This window comes from Pelophylax lessonae, assembly GCF_965119305.1.
Source record: "Pelophylax lessonae genome assembly, chromosome: 1".
In the NCBI taxonomy this organism is placed as follows: domain Eukaryota; kingdom Metazoa; phylum Chordata; class Amphibia; order Anura; family Ranidae; genus Pelophylax; species Pelophylax lessonae.
The window spans coordinates 368,525,962-368,546,819 of NC_138768.1; the positions used below are offsets into that span (position 1 = coordinate 368,525,962).

General features: G+C 44.8%; 1 protein-coding gene across 1 annotated transcript in view; it reads right to left on the reverse strand.

The window, feature by feature from the left end:
• Positions 1-19,384, reverse strand: part of LOC309544785 (uncharacterized protein C9orf85 homolog) — a gene marked incomplete at its 3' end in the record, with an annotated part of 80,138 nt that extends 60,754 nt beyond the window's left edge. The window contains exon 1 of the mRNA XM_082243752.1: positions 19,236-19,384. Within this exon, the coding sequence (XP_082099878.1) occupies positions 19,236-19,337 (102 nt within the window). The 5' untranslated portion in view covers positions 19,338-19,384. The remainder of the gene's footprint in view (positions 1-19,235) is intronic.
• Positions 19,385-20,858: the final 1,474 nt, after the last annotated feature.

Consider the following 20,858-nt stretch of genomic DNA (forward strand, 5'->3'; position numbering starts at 1 on the left):
AGACTGTAGCAGTAACAGGATAACCCGTTCATGTTGATTGTTACACCACGTTCTGTTAAGGAGGACTGTCAGAAAACTAAGTCCTGCTATATCACCTCAAGCTGGCCCTTTCTGCAGGTATAGCTATGTAAAACGCTAAAAATAAGAGTCTCTACTGTGTAAAATTCAGTAATACACTGACTCATCCTGCTTTGAACATGCTCAGTTGCTCCCCATTTCAGGCATTTTTAGGCACTGCCGAGATTGTAGACCGATCTGCTGACAGCCTTAAAAGTAGAATTAAACCCTACTATCCTTTACCGCCAAGGAAGCTGCTTCTGTCAGATCTGTAACCATCAGGGTGCTGCACATACAATGCGAGTTATGACACCAGCCATTTGATAGTTTAACAGTTTGGACAGTTAGCAATCCAGGAATTCCAGGAATGTAACTTTTTAGAGACCACAAATCGATGGGATTTGTTCTGCATTAGGCCCCATTAGCACTTGTGCAGCCTAAAAGTACCGCAATTTTGACTGGACTGAAGCAATGCCTGTCTAATCTTGAGGTCTATAGACTTAAAAAAAAATGCATTAAAGTTGGACCAAAGTGGTGCAGGGACTACTTTGAAGTCGCAGAAATATGTCCGGTACTCCTTGTAAATCATCAAGTACAACTTGTCATATGACTTGCAGTCCCAAGTCGCAGGACAAGTCACACAAGTGTGAAAGGGGCCATATAAAAAGATACATATTGACTATATTTGAATATAGTGCCATAAAAATCCAAGTCAGGTATAAGGTCCAAGTGATAGCAAATAATGATAGGCTGAAACACCCATAAACACTGCACATAAAAGGTGCTGCAGATTATCATGTGAATGACCTGGCTGCCTCTGCAGCCCAGGATCGGGACATACTACCGCGTTTCCCTGAAAATAAGTCCGGGTCTTATATTAATTTTGGCACCAAAAGATACAGTAGGGCTTATTTTCGGGGTAGGTCTTATGTGTAATGTGCTGTCTTCTCGCCCTCCCTGCCTGTCAGGAATCCCCTGTGTGAACCTAGTAAAAGTGTTTGTAAAATCCTAGAATCCACTATTACGGTTTAATATCATGTCCAGTGGGTTTTTTCAACCACTTGCCTACAGTGCACTTTCATCCCCTTCCAGGCCTAGGCCAATTTTCAGCTTTCAGCGCTCTCACGCTTTGAATGACAATTGCGCGGTCATGCTACACTGCACCCATATGACATTTTTATCATTTTTTTCACACAAATAAAGATTTCTTTTGGTGGTATTTAATCACATCTGGGTTATTTATTTCTTACAAAAAAAAAAGAAAAAAAAGACAGAAAATTTTGAAAAAAAAAAGTTTTATTTTCTGTGAGTAAATTTTGAAAATAAATTTTTCTCCTTCACTGATGTGCGCTGATAAGGCGGCACTGATGGGCACTGATCAGGTGGCACTGATTAGGAGGTACTAATATGCCGCACTGATGAGCACTGATAGGTGGCACTGCTGGGCACTGAGAGGCGACACTGCTGGGCACTGAGAGGCGACACTGCTGGGCACCATCAGTGCACAAACTCAGTGCCCATAGTGCTGCTAGTCAGTGCCTATCAGTGCCTAGATGAGCAGGCACTGACTGGCAGCACTATGGGCACTGCTGGCGGGCACTGTGGGCAGTTATGGCATTTTATTTCTCTCTTGTGTAATCAGGGCACTGGTGACCACTGTGTCCCCTTACCGCTGATCGGCTCTCCTCTTCCTCACACGCAGTCTCTGTGAGAGGAAGGAGAGCTGGCAATGAGCGATGATCTCATATGTTTACATTTGAGATCATCTCTCATTGGATGTTCCGATCACGTGGTAAATGGCCGCTGTGATTGGCCATTCACCACGATCTGTGATTGGCTGTGTCCAAGGGACACAGCCGACACAGATTTTCCCCGATGCACGCGGGGAGCCTGTTACTGGGAGGCCGTTTAAAGACGGCCTCCCGGAAATTAGAGCCCGCGCTGTAGCCGTCTTTCGGCTATAGCGCGGGCGGGAACTGGTTAATCTAATAGCGTGAAATACCTCCTGTACAGCAGCACTCAGCTAATCTCAAGCTCTCCTTCTCATCTCATAGCTGTCAGCAGGGGATCTCAGCCCCTCCCCTCTGCAGTGAGCAGAGTGGGTCACAATAGTGCCCAGCATTATATTATAATTGTGTGAAATACCTTCAGTACAGCGCCGCTCAGCTGATTTCCCGCTGCTTTTACTTCTCTTCTCCCCCACTGGTCATGGAAGCACCGAGCTACAACAAGGAGAACCTAGTTGAACATTCGCAACTAGATGTCCAGTACCTAATAGTCTACTTCAGTTCATGCCCAAGTTAATGTCCAAACAATATCATAAATGTAGACAAAATAACATATTGAGACATAGTATACTGCAGAACCATCAGAGAAGTCTCAACAGCCAAGACTCTTGGGCTCTTTATATGTAATTACCATCTAAATATATTCAAAGAGATGCAGTAGAAACAACTGAACCCCCATGTCTCTATATAAAACACATAAGGATAAAGTGTTCTGTATAATGTACCATCATACGGAAACTTCCAGAAAAAAAAAATGATTCTAAAAGAGGGCCTATTAGAAACAACGCATAGATGGAGAAATAGTTTATCAAATGCAGTGTCACAGATAGCGAATTTCACATAAAAAATTAATTTGCAAACAAAAAGGAAATGTATTTGAACTACAGCCACCAGAGATCCTGCCCCCAATACAGTATCTTACAAAAGTGAGTACATCCTTCACATTTTTGTAAATATTTTTTTTTATATCTTTTCATGTGACAAGAAATTACACTTTAATACAATGTAAATTAGTGAGTGTACAGCTTGTATAACAGTGTAAGTTTGCTGTCCCCTCAAAATAACTCAACACATAGACATTAATGTCTAAACTGCTGGCAACAAAAGTAAGTACACCTCTAAGTAAAAATGTCCAAATTGGGCCTGATTAGCCCTTTTCCCTCCCCAATGTCATGTGACTTGTTAGTGTTACAAGGTCTCAGGTGTAAATGGGTGTGAATGGGGAGCAGGTGTGTTAAATTTGGTGTTATTGCTCTCACTCTCTCATACTGGTCATTGGAACTTCAACATAGCCCCTCATGGCAAAGAACTCTCTAAAGGATTTGAAAAAACAATTGTTGCTCTACATAAAGATGGCCTAGGCCTAGGCTATAAGAAGATTGCCAAGACTCTGAAACTGAGCTGTAGCATGGTGGCCAAGACCATACACCAGTTTAACAGGACAGGTTCAACTCAGAACAGGCTTCGCCATGGTTGACCAAAGAAGTTGACTGCACATGCTCAGCATCATATCCAGAGGTGGTCTTTGGGAAATAGACGTATGAGTGCTGCCAGCATTGCTGCAGAGGTTGAAGGGGTGGGGGGTCAGCCTGTCAGGGTTTAGACCATTGCCGCACACTGCATCAAATTGATCTGCATGGCTGTTCTCACAGAAGGAAGCCTCTTCCAAAGATGAAGAAGATGCACAAGAAAGCCCGCAAACAGTTTGCTGAAGACAAGCAGACTAAGGACATGGATTATTGAAACCATGTTCTGTGGTCTGATGAGACCAAGATAAATGCCAAAATGTAATGTGACATACTGAAGCAGAGTATGATCCCCTCCCTTCGGAGACTGGACCACAGGGCTGTATTCCAACATGATAATGACCCCAAAACACACCTCCAAGACGACCACTGCCTTGCTAAAGCAGAGGGGAAAGGTGATAGACTGGCCAAGCATGTCTCCAGACCTAAACCCTACTGAGCATCTATGGGGCACCCTCAAACAAGAGGTGGAGGAGCGCAAGGTCTCTAGCATCCACCAGCTCTGTGATGTCATCATGGAGGAGGGGAAGAGGACTCCAATGGCAACCCTTTGAAGCTCTGGTGAACTCCATGCCCAAGAGGGTTACGGCAGTGCTGGAAAATAATGGTGGCCACACAAAATATTAACACTTTGGGCCCAATTTGGGCATGTTCATTTAAGGGTGTACTCACTCAGTTTAGACATTAATCGCTGTGTGTGGAGTTATTTTGAGGGGACAGTGTATTATATATATATATATATATATATATATATATATTATATACACACACACACACACAAATACATACATAGTTATCGTGTGCGTCATTACATGTTTTTTTAAACTTTGGTTTCCACTTTTTAAACTGGACCACTGTAATCTCATAATATCTCGTGAGATTACAGGCAGTCCACCCAGTTTTACATGGATCTCGGCCGTTTTCAGAGGAAAAACGTCTCCTCGGTTCTCCCTGTGAGAAGTGAAGTTCTCGGCTTCATAAACAGGGTGCCAGAAGAAAAATCCCTTGTTGGCAAGCACAGAGGCAAGACATTTCTTGTAGTTGGTTACCAGGTTTGCACGCATCTCAGGATGGAATTTAGTCTACTCTTCTTTACAGATCTTCTCTAAAGCTTAAAGAGGTTGTAAACTCGTTTGATTGGTTTTTTTTTTTTTTTTTTCACACTGCAAAAGAAAGACATTCTACTGTGTAGCTCTGGGCTGATCCCTCACTTTTCTCATGATCATCCTTACCCCAGGAGACGAAATCTTGCATGGAGCTCTAGACCAAGGGCGACTGATAGTTATTTTTGCTCCACTTGTCAAAAATCCCCTCCAACAGTTGTCTCCTTCTCACCAAGCTTCTTGCTGATCGTCTTGTAGCCCATTCTAGCCTTGTGCAGGTCTACAATTTTGTCCCAGACGTCCTTTGACAGCATTGCTCTTGCCCATGATGGTGAGATTTAATGGAAGAGAGATTCTGTGGACAAATGTCTTTTATACACATAAGGAGTTGTCATTAGGAGCACCTTCTTACATTGACAGGAGTAAATCAGTGTACCACATGAGCACATACTGTAGCCAGTCTGTGAGAGCCAGAATTATTGTTGGTTGGTAGGGGATCAAATACTCATTTTACTCACTGAACTACAACTCAATTGGTCACATTTGTATCATGTGTTTTTTCTGGATTTGTGGTTGATATTTTGTCTCTATCATTTAAAATACACCTATGATAATTATAGACCCATCATTTCTTTGTAAGTGGGTAAACCTACAAAATCTGTAGGGGATCAAAATTCGATTTGTCACTGTATGTCCCAGGTTCAGCCTCTAATTTTAATATATATATTTTTTAGTTATTTTTTTACTGTCGAAAAGGAAGGATCCTGTTTCCTTGCATTGAGGCTAAAGCTGGCCATAGAGTGATCAAAATGTGGCTGGTTTAGCAGGAATAGGCCAAATTTGGATCCATACGCGACTATGCCTGTTAAACAGAAATCGATTATTGGAAAGGGCCTGTTGGAAATTTTTTCTTTATTAGCCAACTGCATCCAATCGGCTGCAGACACTAGTGTATTCTGAAAGCGAAGATACCCACTGTCGGAATACAATGTCCCAGTAGTGAGGGATCTATAGTTAAAAACCACATACATATATAGGGTTCAGAGAGCCCTACTAGAACTGAAAGATCAGCTCTTCTCACCCTGAAGCCCATGTTACTGAGCACAGGCACTGTAAAACAGCTGCTAGGCTAACAAAGGGCTGAGGATTTTTGATGGCCAGTAGCAGAGATTTCTGAGTGTTCTTACAATACTAGAGTACTTTAACCACTTGCCGACCGCTGCCCGACTATATACGGCGGCGGTCAGCCCCTCACAGGCAAAGTGACATACAGGTACGTCACTAGCCTGTGAGCCAATAGGGGGAGAGCGCGAGCAGCAGGAGGCGTGCTCCCGCCCCCGCTCGTTCACTAAGCAGCCCGCGCGTGTGACCGGCGGACCCGATGTCCGCCGGTCACTTGCAATCGTTGGATACAGCGGGAGAAAGGCAGGCGGCTAATGTAAACAAAGCCGTCTGTTTTTCTCCCCTGTGTAACAGCACAGATCATACGGTCCTGCTATGTAGGACTGTTGATCTCTGCTGTTACACACACAGCCACATCCAATCACAGTTAGAAGCACGCCCCTAGGGACACACTTAACCCCTCCCGCTCCAATAAAGTTAACCCCTTCCCTCCCAGTGTCATTTTTACAGTAACAGTGCATATGTATAGCACTGATTACTGTAGTAATGTCACTTGTACCCCCAAAAGTGTCAAAAATGTCAGTCAAGGGTCCGATCTGTCCGCCGCAATGTCACAGTCCCGCAAATAAAAAAAAAAAAAAAAAAAAAAAAATCGCAGATCGCGGCCATTACTCGTGTAAAAAAAAAAAAACAAAACAAACAACAATAAAAATGACAAAAATCTTTCCCTTAGTTAGTAAATCAAATGCGCTTTTTGCGATTTTTTTTTACCAAACATATGTAGCAGAAAACAAATTGGCCTAATGTGTAAAAAAAATTTAGATTTTTACATTTTTTTGGGGGGGGGGAGGGGCGGGGGGAAATTCCAAAAAAAAAAAAAAAAAAAATCGCACTGGTGATCAAATACCACCAAAAGAGAGCTCTGTTTGTGGGGGGAAAAAAAAGGACGTCAATTTAATTTGGGTACAGCGTCGCACGACCGCGCAATTGTCCGTTAAAGTCACGCAGTCCTGAATCGCAAACTAGGCCCTGGTAAGGAAGGGGGTAAAATCTTCCGGGGCTTAAGTGGTTAAAGTGTTACTAAACCCACAACAGTAAACTCAGTCTGTATATACATGTAGCACCCTTTACCGAAACAGGGTTGCTAATAAATTTAGCTGTGCTAGGTGGTAGCTAGCCTGGCTAATTTGTAGTCTTTTTGATCATTGGATTTTCCTCCTAAGCCTGGTTTAGCAGTGGTTTCTCCCTTCTGTCATTAGGTGGCACTGTTACCTTTGGAATTAGTGTGATGAATTACAGTAAGTCTAGGTTATGAATATGTATACTTCTCTCAGCCAATCATACTGGTCGCTGAGCATGCTGGGAGAAGGTATTTATTTGGGGGAAGTCAGGTGACCTGTGTCCTTTCCACCCAGACAGGAGGTGGCTGTGGGAGGAACAGCTGCTGCTGGGTAGGCCTAAAGCCTAAGGCCTAGCCATGTGCTCAGGGCTCTGTAAGGGAGAGCCTGCTCACTACCTGGATGCATGAAAGAAAGGATGGAGACCTGAGATGAAATACCAGAGGTGACTCTGCCATAGCCGTGGAACCATGGGGAGCCTGGAAAAGCATCAAGATGGAATAATCCAGAGAGTTCCTGCACCTTCTGTGAATTGAATATTGTTGCTACAGGAGGCAGCTCATGCTGCAGCTTAAAGGCTCTTTTTCTGTACTGCTGCCTACCTATTCTACATTTATGTCTAAGGAGTCTGCTGATCTGCTGCCGTTTTTTGACTAAAGGTGTCCTGTGCCCTACCCCCCACATTTGTTCTGTTTTGAGAAATAAACTTCCCTTTGTTCAAGCATAAAAGTAATTGGCGCCCATCTTTCTACCTACACCACCCACCATGCCTAGTAACCAGCACCCCGAGGAGGAATGTTAGCCCTTCCTGTCTCTGGGGGTCACCACCAGGTCTCTGGATGTTGGGGGGTGCTACATACATATACAGATCACTGTGGAATCCCATACACACTGCTATCAGCAATCAGTTTCGCTGCAAGCAGTGTTTAGAAGAAGACAAAAAAAAAAAAAAAAAAACTATTCACTCAGAAGTAGAGGGGCGGGTGCTGCGTCTATCGATTAACTTCAGAGAAAAGGATTTTACAGTAAGTTCTTATAAAAATACAGTTTTCTCTATCGTTCATCAACAGACGCAGCTCCATCATTTTTAGACCAATGGGATATCCCAAAGCAGTACGAACATGAGGTGTGGGAAGACAATGCAAAAATACATAATTCCCCAAAGGCTAAACCTAGCCAACCAGGTAACATGGAGCTCAATCAGGAACAACTGGAGCTCACCTTGAAAAAACATACACCCTCAAAAGAGAAAACAAAAAAGGATTCTCTTTAAACAGCAGCCTGCAAAACCTTGCAGGCAAAAGGAAGCACCCGAAGATGCCAACAAATCTAATGTAGAATTTTGAGAACGTATGCAGCACTGACGCCCGATGGCGAAACGCACCAAGAAGCATTTAGCGCTCTAGAAGAATGAGCCTTCACTGGGAAAGGAGGAACCTGACCCTTCAGTGAATAAGCCCGAACCACCATCTGCCTGATCCAACTGGATATGGTCCCAGCAGACGCAGCCAGTCCTTTACAGGGTCCTTCAGTAAGGACAAAAAGAGCGTCCGACTTTTTAAAAGACTCAGTGGCCTCCAGGTAAACCCTGATCGCCCAAACCACATCCAAAGAATGCAAGGCAATTTCCTTGGAATGCTTGGGTTTAGGATACAGTGAAGGCAGCACAATGTCTTCATTCAGATGAAAGTCAGAAACTACCTTAGGAAGAAACAACGGATTAGGTCGAAGTACCACTTTATCTCTGTGTACCACCAGATAAGGCGAGCAGCATGACAATGCCGCCAATTTAGATACTCTGCGGGCAGAAGTGATAGCCACCAAAAAGGCAACCTTCTGAGACAATGAAAGCAAAGAAACCTCTCGAAAGTTCTCAAAAGGAGGCTTTTGAAGAAGAACAGATAATACCAGACTAAGGTCCCACGGCGGTAGAAGGGACCGCCTCGGAGGAGCCATATGGAGCACTCCCTGTATGGAGGTATAAATAAAGGCATGCGTAGCTAACAGGCGTTGGAAATATATAGCCAAAGCCGACACTTGGCCTTTGATAGTGCCCAAAGCCAACCGCTGTCCAACTCCATTCTGCAGAAAGGCCAAAACCTTAGCGATCGAAAACAAACGAGGGTGCACCTTCAACGATTCACACCAAGAAATGTACAATTTCCACATACGATGATAAATCTTCCTGGTGGTCGACTTCCTAGCCTTCAATAGCGTAAGAAACCGAGTCAGAAAGACCTCTATCCCTCAACACCTGGCTTTCAACAGGTATGCCGTTAAAGCCAGCGACTGTAAAACAGGATGGAAGATCGGGCCTGAGACAGCAGATCTTCCCTGAGAGGAAGTCTTCAAGAAGCATCGGCGACCAACCTTACCAGGTCTGCGTATGGACGAGGCCAGTCTGGAGCCACCAGAATGCCTTCCACCTCTATCCTGCATAGAAGCCTTGGCTAGAGTTTCAATGGAGGGAAGGCAGAAATCAGTCGGTACCGACCTCAAGGAGCCAACAGTGCGTCTGTGGCATCAGCCAGAGGATTAGGAGACCTGGCTACAAACCGCTGAACCTTCTTGTTGAGGCGACAAGCAAACAAATTGACCTCAGGTGTCCCCCACCGAACACAAGAGATGAAACACCTAGGTGTAGGGACCACTCACCTTGATCCAACACCTGACTCAGGTAACCCACCTCAAAGTTCTCAACACCTGGAATGTGTACAGCAGAGAGAGCTGGAACAAACCCTTTCCGCCCAGGCCAGAATCTCGGCCACTTCCTTGACCGTCAAGACACTCCTGGTGCCCCCCTTCTGATTGATGTAAGCCACAGCTGTGGCATTGTCCGATTGAATCCAAACCGGGCAATCTTGTAGGACGAGTCGTCCAATGGCTCAGGCAAAGCTTTATTGTTCTGAGCTCCAAAACGTTTATCGGTAGATTTGGCTCTTCCCCTGTCCAGGTATCCTGGGCACAGAGCTTCCCCAGCACCCCGCCCCAGCCCAACAGGCTGGCGTCCGTGGTTACCACCTTCCAAATTAAGGGGAGAAAGGACTTGCCCCGGCATAGTACTGGAGACTAAATCCACCACAACAGAGCAGACTGTGTTATGGCTCAACCGAATCAACGAGTCCAAGGACTTTGGATCCTTGTTCCATTTCATAAGAATCTCCCTTTGCAAAGGTCTGATATGGAACTGAGCAAACTAAACCACCTCGAAGGTTGATACCATCAGACCCAGGGCCTGTACTCTAATCCCCTGTGATACCTTTAAACAGCTCATCCAGAGAGGATCCAAACAGCCTCTCTCCTGTGAAGGGAAGATCAGCCAAGGCCTTTTTTGGAGGTCTGGCCAGCCTTTTAGCCACACCATGCGCCTAATAGCAATTCCCACTGCCGACACCCTGGCCACTAACGGAGCTGAATCCAGGGACATATTACACATAAACATCAGGGCTTGAGCCAACTGGTCCATTAGTTCCAGCACCGCATGGGGGAGCAGTTCAGCTTCAACTTTTAAGTAACTTCACCCATTCAGTAGCCGTCTGCGCCACCAGAATGTTCACGAAGGTAGTCTTTAAAATGGAACCCGCTATCACGTGTAGATGGTGGGTGCATTTGCTCCAATTTCCGCCTGCCGAATCACGGCAACATCGCGCAAAAAAATTGCGCTACGCATTACGCCCAAAAAAGTACAAGAGCTTCTTTGGAGCGTAATGCGTCCCGCGATTTTTTTGCGCGATGTTGCCGCGATTCGGCAGGCGGAAATTGCGGCAACATCGCACAGCGTTTGGGGTGCTATTGCAAATCACGGGAAACCCACATGCGTCCCGCGATTTGCAATGATTTCCGAATTGCGGGTGGAATCGTGGCGATTCTGCCCGCGATCAATACGCTGACATGTGAATGCAGCTAAGATAAAAAACCATCTGACTTTAGAACCGCTTTAAGCCTTGCAACTTCACAGCAGGATTCCCGCTGCGATTTGGGAATGGTAAGAAACGCCATGCAGCCAGAAGTGGCTGTAGAAGATCAGCATCACTGAAATGCAACAAAGGATGAAGAAAGACTGAAGTAAGTATTTTGTTTACCACATATGGCAATGGTTTATGATACACAGTGCTCCTGCAAACTAAATACCCTGAAGTTTGGGTTTAAATCTACTTGTAAATATTGCAGGACTTTTTACTATGTACATCTGCACATCATTCAAAGGTTTATAACATAAGAATATTTGTACTGAGGTTTTTTAAGCACTAGAACCAATCTTCAATAAAGTTTGTTGCCTTCAAGTACCTGGCGTTGTGAGGGTGAGAGCAAAACAATAAGTTGGAGAAGAAAAGTTGTGACTAATGATCCTGCTAGAGAGGAAATTACAGGAAAAAAAAAAAAAAAGATCAATTTACTCTATTATCAAAAGCTATTACGCAAGTGACATCCCACTGTTGTGCTCATTAAAAGCAAAATTATGTTAGGGAAGAATCACGGTATAATAAGACATGGTAGGCGGATGAATTTCAACTCATCAGAAGATTATTTATCAACACTAAAGTTTTAGCAAATTGCACTAAAGAACAACAACCCCACACTGTCACAAGTACAGCCATACAATCCAAAGCACAGCTGGAAATTTCTAAGGTGTATAAGAACAGTCATAGGATAACAAAACAGGAACTCATTTGTGACCTGCAATGAGCACAGCTTATGCTCCCTGCTGCTTGATGAGCTCTAGATCTAACATTGTGAGGAGCATACCATGGTCAAGGGTCCTTCTCTGCTGCATTATTGGCAGCAGACAGGCATATCTACTCAAGATGGGGTTGACTGGATGCTATCCGTGTCGTATCCCAAGATGCCAAGTGACTTAATATCTCGAAAAGAGACATATGTTACTCGATGATTTGAAACGTCTGCATGCAGATATTGCATTTATACAGAAAACCTACTTCAGAGATTACAAACTGCCTCCATTTAAAAACAGGTTCTATCCTATGACATATTAATCCTCTAATAGGGTTTCTAAAATCGAAGAGAGTTTCCATTGTACTCTCTGGTAAATTACCATTGACGTGTCTGATTACCCTAGTTGATCCTGACAGGCGTTTTGTGTTTGTGAAGGGCACAATTGGCAGCGTTCACGTGGCTAGAGAATATTGTCCCAACATGACTTCTTTCTTAGTCGTTGTCAGGACAAACTCCTCGAATTTGCGGAGGGTGGGTGATATTGGGTGGGGACTTCAATTTTCCCCCCGAACCCCTCAGTAGATACCTCCTCGGGTCGTTCTCTGTACCTACTGGGTCCCTCAAGCCATGCATAGGGCACAACTGACAGACGTGTGGCGTTTACTTCATTTAGGGGAATGAGACTATAGTTTTTATTCCTCTCCTCACAAACTGTATACACGTAAAGATTATTTTTTGATCCCACATTGCCAACTTCATGCAGTTATAGACTCCTTCATCGGGTCGATTAAATGGTCGGATCATGCACTCGTAATCTTGACATACGCTATTTTTGCAGTGTCCTCCTCTCCCACTAGGTCTTGGAAGCTAAAGGAGAGCCTTCTTCAGAACCTGGAGATACTGACCAATGTGGTCAGGGAAAAAAGCTTTTACATTCAAACCAATGATACACCTGACTGCAATCCGGGGATTGTGTGGAAAGCGCATAAAGCAATTATACAAGGCATACTTTTCAGGCACGGCTCAAGGGTCAAGCAGGAGTATGAAGATAAACTACAGCCCTTCTTGACAGACATCCATACTCTGGAGTCCCGCCATAAGCATGCACCGTCTCCGACGCTAGAAAAGGATCCATTAGCTTTAAATAAGCGTGTCACTTTAATGTGCTTTAAAGCTAAAGCAGTGATACAAACAAGTCAGAAGCGATCATACGAGTCGGAAGACCAATGCGGTCATCTGCAAGCCAAGTCTATTCAGGAGCAAAAATTAGCGACTTACATCCCTCACATTACCACGTGGCTAGGCCAGAAAGTCAATCTTCCTAAAGAGATTACAGAGCTTTTTATTCATCCCTTCAAAACTTACCGGTTACATCCCCCTCGCAGAGTCAGCTAGAGGGCTATTTAACTTTCTCCAGCTTATCTACATTGCCTCTCACAATACTGGAGGAACTGGAAGGTCCCATTCCCCTTTGAGAAACTCCAACAAGCGGTGAGCCCGGGGGCTCACAATTCAATGTTACAAACTTCTTCTGCCCTCCCTTGACTCATATATGACTAAAATGTTCAATGCCCTGGGTGAGGACATAGCCTTTCCTTCAGAAACCTTAAAAGCCCACAACAGTATTCCCTAAAGATGGCAAGGACCCCCTGGCCTGTGGCAGCTATAGACCGATATCTCTATTGAATGTTTATCTCAAGCTGTTCACTAAGATATTGGCCTCCAGACTTCAACAACATCTGCCACAATTGATCCACTTAGACCAAGTCGGATTTGTTTAGACACGCGAGGTTAGAGACAATACCACTAAGGTTTTAAACTTACTCCATGTAGCCACCCAGAACAACATCCGTGTGTGTTCCTCGGCACAGATGCAGAGAAAGCGTTCGACCGGGTGAACTGTCAGTTTATGATTTTGGTCTTAAGACATATAGGTCCTGGGACTATTATGCTCAGTTGAAACTCCAAAATTTACTCTAACACGGCAGCACAGGTAAAGGCCAAGGCCATTGGAGTCCTCTCCGAACCCTTTCCAATCACCAATGGGACAAGACAGGGATGCCCCCTGTCCCCTCTCCTCTTTGCACTTTCACTTGAACCCTCTCTCAGTAGGATCCGCCTAAATCCAGATATCAGGGGCCTTGAGGTGGGAGGGGTTCAACACAAGGTATCCGCATACTCCGATGACATGCTCTTCTCCCTGACTAATATGTTGGTATCTTTCCCTAACCTCCTTCTTGATCTCTACGGAGCACTCTCTAACATGAATATAAACTTAACAAAATCAGAGGCGATGGGAGTGGGAGTTCCACAACCTCTTCTCCAAACCCTACAACTTAACTTCAAGGTCAAATAGACAGACTCGGCACTGAAATACCTGGGCACATACACTTCGTATCGAACGTCCCGTGTTTTTGATCTTAATTTTTCCCCTCTTTTAAGTAAGACGCGTACCTGGCTAGAGACATGGCAAAGTGAACTTCATTCATGGTTTGGACGATGTAATATTATAATAATGAATGTCATATCGAAATGTTTACGTTATATCTTTTCCAGACTCACTTGGGTAGGCTTATTGATTGGTGCCACCACTGGGAAACTATCTGGAGCACCGTGTTGCTACAAAGCACTACCGCACTCCCTGAAAAAAAAAAAAATAAAATCACCCTTTAACACCTTCCACCAGACCTTGCGAGTCTCTGGGCACTTCCAAGCCTCACATATTTCCCCAACGGCACCTGGCCTTCTTTGTCCTTATTAAGCAGTACTACCAGCCCTTTCCGCCTGGACTTCTGGAAAGCCCTCCTGCTTCATCATTACTTACATTCCTTGCCAACCCCCCATTCCTCCAACCGCCGTCTTACCACCCTATGGTAATACTGCTTTGACCAAGGGGTACTACCCCGTGTACCTTACAAAGTCTATAGTCTATTGATAACACCCCCAGAAGACTTTAGACTACCCTGTATAATAAAATGGGAAGCAGAAGTATTATATACACTTACTCTTCTGCATAAATTCTTCCCACACGCTACTGATTGTTGCTGGTGGTGCCAGGGGGAATAGGGAACGATGCTACACATCCTCTGGTCTTGCTGCAAACTTGATCATTACCGGAAAAAAGTCTGGAGGATTGTCCAGAAAATTAGATTACGAGGTTCCGATGGACCCGGCCTTTTTTCTCCTACACGTTTCCACTATCCCAAGAATTTCATAAGTCTAATAACCCGAACCGGAGGACGGTAACAGCTTATTTGTGTTGTTCTGTACTCAACCCCCCCACCCACACTTTTTTTTTCCCTACCACGCCCCTTCCTCCCCTACCTTTCGCTCCACTCTTACTACCTTTTCCTTCCTTCTTCCTCTTCCTTTATTTTCTTCTGCAAAAATAATAAATGACAGAATAGGAGGTTTGTTTCCTTGTGGTCAGACCTATGTTATCTTTGGTCATGTGTAAATCGCTTACTGGTAATGGAGTGCCTTACATCAGTTGACCCCTAATTCTTCTTATGAGGGAGTTTTTGTACACCGTTTTAGGATATACTGATTAACGTATGTATTGTTACGTTGACATGGAACTGCCCTTTTACTAACTAAATCAAATATTTGATAAAACGATGGGATTGATTTACGAAAACTGGCATGCACAAAAGCTGGTGCAGCTCTGCATAGAAACCAATCAGCTTTCAGTTTTTTTTTTTCAAAGCGTAATTGAACCAGCTGAAGTTAGAAGCTGATTGGCTGCCATGTACAGCTGCACCATATTTTGCACTCTCCACTTTTAGTAAATTAACCCTGATGTGTCTGCTTTAAAAAGAAAACTAACTATAAGGCTTTGTGCACACAGTTTGGAAGTGCAGCAACCTCCCCCCCCCCGCCCCAATACTTACCTGAGGCCGATCTCGATCCAATGATGTTTATGAAAGCAACTGCTCTCCCGGGTGTCTCCCTCCTCATTGGTTTAGACACAGCAGCAATCAGCAGTCAATCATAGCCAGTGAGGAGGGAGCAGGGGGCAGGGCTGAGCCATTGCACATTGGCACACAGAGTGGGGCTTGAGAGTGAGCATGCATGAGTGCCCATAGAAATGCGCATAGAAAGCGGCTGGCTATGGGGGCATTCAGCAAGGAAGAGGGGCCCTGAGCGCTGGCGGGGGACCCAACAAGAGGAGGATTGGGGCTGCTCTGAGCAAAACCATTGTACAGAGCAGATAAGTATAACATGTTTCCTATGAAAAAAAAAAATCCTTTATCATCACTTTACTCTTTACTACAACTTGTTCTCCACTAGAAATTTTAATTCAGTTATTAACTGACTAGTCAATAAATAATACATTTACATTTTTAAATGCATACCTATGATATGGAGTTCCAGGTCCCTGTTAATTCAGATCTCCACCATGTAAATTGCTGTTAAGGATTTCCAGTAACACACTATTCAGAATGAAGAAACTAACAACTATATATCAGATATGTCTAATGTTTTATTGACATCTCTACTTCAAATACTTACTCGTTCATCCTAAAATAAATATAACTGCAGAATAAAGCAAATATGTGTTTTTCCCTTGGAGGGCAAAGCAAGAGATGTGTTTTAATGCACCCTCTCCCCAAGAACACATACCTAAAGTGGATGTCAATTTTGTAAACCCTCACATATACCCAATGAAGTGAACAGCCTCAGATGGTACACAGAAATGAGACAAATCTCCCTACATACGTTTTGTATATGTGCTGTCTTCAGCTTTCTACACGGTTTAGAATGTGCTCTTCTTGTTCGAATTTACTCTTTCCAATTCCCCTGTGAAAGGGAAATTTGGCCATACACTGTTTGACAGCTGATTGGAGGAAAGGCACACACCCCCCTCTCCACATAGACAGAAACATGAAGAGCTGTGCTGTGAATAGACCAGCTCTCTGCTAATCTATTTATAGCGCCCACCCCAACACAAAATTCAGCCTGGTTTTATCTCAGTTGACGGAGAACTTGTCAGAAGTTATCATGCTGATAACAGAGGAATGGAGCAGGAGAAAGACACGGACTTAGGGCTTTGAAGAGAGATAAGTAAACACTACAGATAAATGTGCCCAGATCAAAATTTCATGAATGGGGTTTACATCCACTTCAGGCTTGGTACACACGATTAGTTTTGGTTTGAACGGAAAAAAAAAAAAAACCTGTCCGTTCCGGTCAGAACCGCTATACTAACTATGCAAAGTTAGTATAGCGATCTCCCCCACTGAGCTATTGAGTTCTGACAGGGGGACGGCCCCACCACCATAACGTGCTGTTCAACGTTGTCCATTGGCTGAAAGCGCTGATCGGAATCATCTGCAGCTGGTTTTCCAGCATGCATGTCCGACAGAAGCTGGCCGACATACACACAGGTCGATTGTCGGGCGTTTTTAATTTTTTTTGAACCGGCAAATGCCTTCCGTGTGTACCCAGCTTTATTCTAATCCTTCTTTCTCTCCCAGCTTCTCTATTTAGCCACCAGTAGTGAAGCTGGCTCAGCACTTGTAAAGGTGATCTGGGAAGCTGTATAGATGACACGTGGGTGATGACACATGGGTGAAGCCACTACACCAAAAAAACATGCCTACAATGTAACTTGGATCTTAGTGCAGACAATTCCCATCATGCCTAGGCTGTAGTTTGGAGACCCCCGCCCTAGAGAATAAAATGGCGATCGTTGCAATTTTTTATGTCACGCTGTATTTGCGTGGCAGTCTTTCAAATGCAATTTTTTGTGAAGAAAATCATTTTCATGAAGTTAAAAAAAAAAAAAAAACAGTAAAGTCAACCCGATTTTTTTGTATAATGTTACACAATGTTACACTGCTTAAATAGATACCCAACATGTCATGCTTTAAAATTGCATACACTCGTGGAGTGGCAGCAAACTATGGTACCTACAACTCCCCATAGGCAACGGTTTTAGAATTTCTACAGGTTGCCTGTTTGAAGTTACAGAGGAGGTTTGCGCTAGAATCTTTGCTCTCACTCTAATGATCATGTCGATACCTCAAATGTTTGGTTTGAACACGGTTTACATTTGTATATGTTCGCTTATGCGATTGAGCATGGAGGGATGGGGCAATTTTTTTTCTTATATTTTTTTTAAGGCCTCTTTCACACGGAGCGGACCGTATTTTGATCCGCTCCGGCACTTTTTTTTTGGACACTTGTGTCATCCGGTCCGTATGTCCGCATATCATCCCATCCGTTTGCGGATGATATGCGGACATAATGTACGTCTATGGGGATTGCGGATGTCAGCGGATGACACCGCTGACATCCGATTTTGCGTCCTTTCCGTTCTTTAAATGGAAGAAAAATAGGGTTCTGTTCCGTTCCAAAAAACGGAACAGAACTGAAAGGATGCAAATCGGATGTCAGCGGATGGTCATCCGCTGACATCCGCAATCCCTCTGACATGCCTTATTTCCGTATATCATCCGCAAACGGATGGGGTGATTTACGGACATACGGAGCGGCCATGTGAAAGAGGCCTTATACTGTCCCTTTACCTTTTTGATCACTTTTATTGCTGTCACAAAGAATGTAAACGTCCCTTGTGACATTAATAGGCAGTGACAGGTACTCTTTATGGAGGGATCTGGGGTCTATAAGACCCCAAACCCCTCCTCCTTTGCACTTAAAAGCTTTAAAAAATGCTAAACTTGACTGTTTTGATCACTGTCAGTTTTTTCAAATCTGGCGCTTTTAAATCTTCAGTAAACTGGAAGTGATGTCATTAGGTCGCTTCCAGGTTACTAGATCGCAGACCAGACCAAAGGCGATTCCAGCTTTGTTCAGGTCTCCGGCCAGCCGGCGGACATTCCGGCTGGTCCTTCTGGCCTCCCGGTGGGACAGGAGAGCCCAGGCGAGCCACAGATGGCGATGGGAGGGGACTTCCATCCACCCGCTTGTAATAACAGCTGAGCGGCTGATTAGCCGTATCGGTTATTACAAGAGAGCTGACCGTATGCTCTAAAAAACAATACCGGGGTGTGCCTGCAGCTGCAAGCATCACCCTGGCACAACCCCTTCAAGTTGAAGGCCATATATTTGCGTTACGTCTGGGGTCAATGGGTTAACCACTTGCTGACTGCGTTATAGCCAAATGATGGGGAGTCGTCTACTGATGTCCTCCCAGAAATGCACCCCCTGGACACGCTTTAGGTGCACTCTGATTATGTCCTTAGCCACTTGCCGACCGCTAGCAGTACATATACTGCGGCAGGTTGGCTTTGGCCCGCGAAACAACGTAACTGTACGTCGCTTCACGGGACAGCGAGTGGGAGTACGCACACCCCTTCACCACAGGTGGAGCCAATCATTTTTTTACTAAAAATATGTAACAGAATACAAATTGGCCTAAAATGATAAAAATTGATTTTTTTATTGGGAATGTTTTATAGCAGAAAATGAAAAAAATAGTGTTTTTTTTCAAAATTGTCACTTTTTTTGTTTATAGCGCAAAATCTAAAAACCGCAGAGGTGATCAAATACCACCAAAAGAAAGCTCTATATGTGGGGAAAAGGGACATCAATTTTATTTGGGTACAGCGTTGCACGACCACACAATTTTAAGTTAAAGTAACGTAGTGCCGAATTGCAAAAAATGGCCTGGTCATTAAGGGGGTAAAACCTTCTGGAGCTGAAGTGGTTAAATTATTCTGCCAGATAGACACCTCCACAGGTGAGACCCCAGAGGTACTGCAATGATGTACCTCCATTACTATTTTCCCAGGACCTCGTGAATGACTTCAGCTATAGTGGAAGACTGTGTATAGAGAGCCATGTGTCACGGACAATAAGCATACTATTGTATTTCCCTCTCACCTTAGTCCGGGAGCTGCAGTCATATTTATCATTCTTATAGACAGTCGCGTTTTTATATTTCTGCGGCCTGCACCGCTGTACGTTTCCCCTCTGAGAACTCATGCTGCTATATTTGATTCACTGAGGCACCCTTACCGAAGACCTCCTCACCTATCAGGGAGCAACTTCCTCACTCGCTTTCTCTCTCTCATTGGACAACACATCTGCCTATCAAACAGAAGGCGGGACTCCGTTCCCTCTTTACGCACGCCGACCCACACAAGACCTTTCAGCCAGGGCTTAATCTGATTGGAACGCATGAAACAATACATCGATACGATTGGTGCATTTTCTATCGCTCCGCCTAGCATTCGCTAACAGTAACTCTTTGATGTCACTTATCTTCTCACGCTTCGATTGGACAGCCTAGACGCTAGTGTTCCGCCCACTACAAACAGCAGTGCCTGGGAACTCCTCCTCCTCGTACTCCCCCCTCCCCCACCGGGTTACTCGGCGGTGAGTCTCGGTGGTGTTTGTGTGGTGCTCCGGTGTGTAGCGTCGCAGCGCCTCACTCACCTCTCCTACCCACCGCAAGGCAGCCGGTGCACCTCATAAGCCGTGACGTCACTACACAGCCAAGTGCCTTGTGGACGGGTGTAGGAATTGTGTTTTGTTCATGTCGGAGCGACGGGTGTCCGGCGTATGACGCCTAGAGGAGGGCTGGAAGGAACACGGGAGTGACGTCATCGAGTGTGAAAGGAGTGACGTCACGTGAAGCCCCCCTCCTCTCCTTGCTGCTGGATCCCAGAGGCCGAGACGTCCAGATCTGACACCGCACTTTACAGGTCAGTGTGCTCACAGTCTACTCTATAGGCACTGATTGGAAGCCTTACTTCCCTCCCCCATGGAGTGCTGCATTAGTAGCCTCTTAAAGTTTTCTTGTGTGGACTTTCCATCTATAGGGTGGCTCCTTCTCCTTGTAGGGTCTCCCAGGAGCCACCCTCACCGGTCACAGCTAAATCTGCCTAGCGCTTAGGACTGTGCTCCTGGGAGGCAACACTATGGGGGCGCCTCCGCGTTAGGGGCAGCACACGGGATAGAAACCAATCAGCTTTTAGGTTTTATTGTCAAAGCTTTACAGAAGGACGTCTCTGCGTTAGGGGCAGCATACGGGATAGAAACCAATCCGCTTCTAGGTTTTATTGTCAAAGCTTCACATAAGGGTGCCTCCACGTTAGGGGCAGCATACGGGATAGAAACCAATCAGCTTCTAGGTTTTATTGTCAAAGATTTACAGAAGGGCGCCTCCGCGTTAGGGGCAGCACACGGGATAGAAACCAATCAGCTTCTAGGTTTTATTGTCAAAGCTTTACAGAAGGGCGCCTCCGCGTTAGGGGCAGCACACGGGATAGAAACCAATCAGCTTCTAGGTTTTATTGTCAAAGCTTCACATAAGGGCGCCTCCGCGTTAGGGGCAGCATACGGGATAGAAACCAATCCGCTTCTAGGTTTTATTGTCAAAGCTTCACATAAGGGCGCCTCCGCGTTAGGGGCAGCACACGGGATAGAAACCAATCAGCTTTTAGGTTTTATTGTCAAAGCTTCACATAAGGGCGCCTCCGCGTTATGGGCAGCATACAGGAT